The 2222-nt window shown below is 50.0% G+C and overlaps 1 protein-coding gene across 1 annotated transcript; it reads left to right on the forward strand.

Annotated features, from left to right (window-relative positions):
- Positions 1-174: 174 nt before the first annotated feature.
- On the forward strand, positions 175-1183 carry EMH_0070970 (uncharacterized protein; the record flags this gene model as incomplete). The annotated part of the gene is made up of 3 exons (XM_013499040.1): positions 175-196; positions 314-417; positions 926-1183. 3 exons carry the CDS (start codon positions 175-177, stop codon positions 1181-1183), a joined length of 384 nt encoding a protein of 127 aa, XP_013354494.1.
- Between the last annotated feature and the right edge of the window lie 1039 nt (positions 1184-2222).

The following is a 2222-nucleotide window of genomic DNA, read 5'->3' on the forward strand; positions in this document are numbered from 1 at the left end:
ACAGCAGCAACAGCAGCAGCAGCAGCAGCAGCAGCAGCAGCAGAATCACCTCCCCCATCAACAAAAAAAGTTTCAGCAGCAAAAACAAATTCATCGAGAATACAAAAAAAAAAAATAGGAAATTTAGTTACAATGTTTGCGAAATTTGCGACTCGTGTTGTTGTTTATGGTTTAATGTTAGGTATCAATGCACGTAGTAGGTTTACACAAGCAGCAGCAGGAGCACGGCCTCTACATTCATCCTTGCATGCAGGAGAGGAAAGCTGGCTTTTACCTGATCCTGCTGCTGCTGCTGCTGCTGCTGCAGCTGCAGACACAGAAGCAGGAGAAGAAGATATATCAGCAGCAGAAGAAGCAGCAGCAGCAGCAGCAGCAGCAGCAGCAGCAGCAGCAGAATTTGGTTTACCTCGACTCGATGTATTTGAAGCTTCACTGTCTGCACGCATACAACAAGGCAAAAATTTCTTAGCATTTCAGCTTTCCTTACAGAGCTCATCTGCTGCTGCTGCTGCTGCTGCTGCTGCTGCTAGTCCTGCAGCAGCAGCAGCAGCAGCAAGTGCTGCTGCTGCTGCTGCTGCTCCACCGGGTGAAGCAACTATAGCGGGTCTGCATGCACTTGCTGCTGCAGTATCAGGGGGAGCAACAGCAGAATTTATAGGTTTAGATATATCTCTATCACACATAACACCGCTAGACTCTGCTGATGTGTTTATGGGGGGCCCCCGTGTATACACTGTAACTGCTTTTCTTGGTGATGGCGCAGCAAACGCAGTAGTTGAAATAAAAGATAAAAAAACTAAAGAAACCCTCGCTATGCGGCTGCTTTATACACCCTTCTCTGCTGCTGCTGATATAGATAGATTAGCTGCCTTTGGTTCTGCAGCAATGCAACTAGAAGAACAACTCATGCTGCTTGCATGCGCAGACAATACAGCAGCAAAAGCAGCAGCAAAAGCAGCAGCAGCTGCAGCAGCAGCAGGAGGAGGAGCAGGAGCAGGAGGGAAAGGAAAAACAACTGCAGCAGCACCAGGTGCAGCAGCAGCAGCAGCAGGAGGAGGGAGAGAAAAAACAACAACAACAACAGCAGCAGCAGCAGCAGCAGCAGAAGCAGCAGCAGGAGCAGCAGGAGGAGGAGGAAGAAGAAGAGCAGCAGCAGCAAGAGCAGCAGAAGCAAAAGGAATAGCAGTACCTTTATATACAGCAGAGATAGAGGGGGTGCCGAATGTGGTGATAGGTGAGGGTGTATTTATATTTAATAGAGTCCAAGTCATGGAGAGGCTACAAGGAGATCTATCTGGTTTGCTGCTGCATGCAGCAGCAGCAGCAGAAACAGCAGCAGCAGGGACAGCAGCAGCAGGGACAGCAGCAGCAGAAACAGCAGCAGCAGCAGAAACAGCAGCAGCAGCAAAAGAATATATTGCTGCTAGACTGCTGCTGCAGGTGCTGCACCTGCATGCAGCAGGCATCAGCCACAACGATATAAAACTAGAGAATTGCTTTCTTAGGAAAGACGGTAGTTTTTTATTGGGGGATTTTGGCTCGAGTACTCTATTTGGTTTTTCTCTCAATACACAAATAACAGACATAACGCCGGTGTATGCTGAGCCGCTGCTGCTGCTGCATATACACCGTGCAGCAGCAGCAGCAGCTGCTGCTGCTGCTGCTGCTGCTGCTGCAGAAAGAGAAAAAAAAAATAAAATTTTCGCTTATCCACACCCTAGTAGTGATCTATGGAGTCTTGGTGTTGCTCTTTATGAGTTGTTTACTGATGGGTTGCTGCCGTATGGGCTAGAAGATATAGGAGAAACAGAAACAGCAGCAGCAGCAGCAGCAGCAGCAGCAGCAGCAGCAGGAGCAGGAGGTGGAGCAGGTGCAGGTGCAGCAGGAGATGCAGCAGATGCTGCTGCTGCTGCTGCAGCAGCAGCAGCAGAAGAAACGCATGCAAAGGTGCTGTATATACACCGCAATGCAGACCCCAATTCTCTATCTAAAGAGCTGCAGCAGCACCACGTATCTACACGCTGGCAGCAGCTGCTGCAGCGGCTGCTGCAACCCAAAAGAAGCAAAAGAATAAACGCGCAGCAAATACTCACAGAGTTCTCAGATCTATTCAACTTTGCTGCTGCTCCTCCTCCTGCTGCTGCTGCTGCTGCTCCTGCTGCTGCTGCTCCTGCTGCTGCTGCTGCTGCTGCTGCAGCGGGAGCTGCAGCAGAAGGGGGGGG

The sequence above is a fragment of the Eimeria mitis genome, genomic scaffold, assembly GCF_000499745.2.
Source record: "Eimeria mitis Houghton genomic scaffold, Emh_scaff3938, whole genome shotgun sequence".
Classification (NCBI taxonomy): Eukaryota; Apicomplexa; class Conoidasida; order Eucoccidiorida; family Eimeriidae; genus Eimeria; species Eimeria mitis.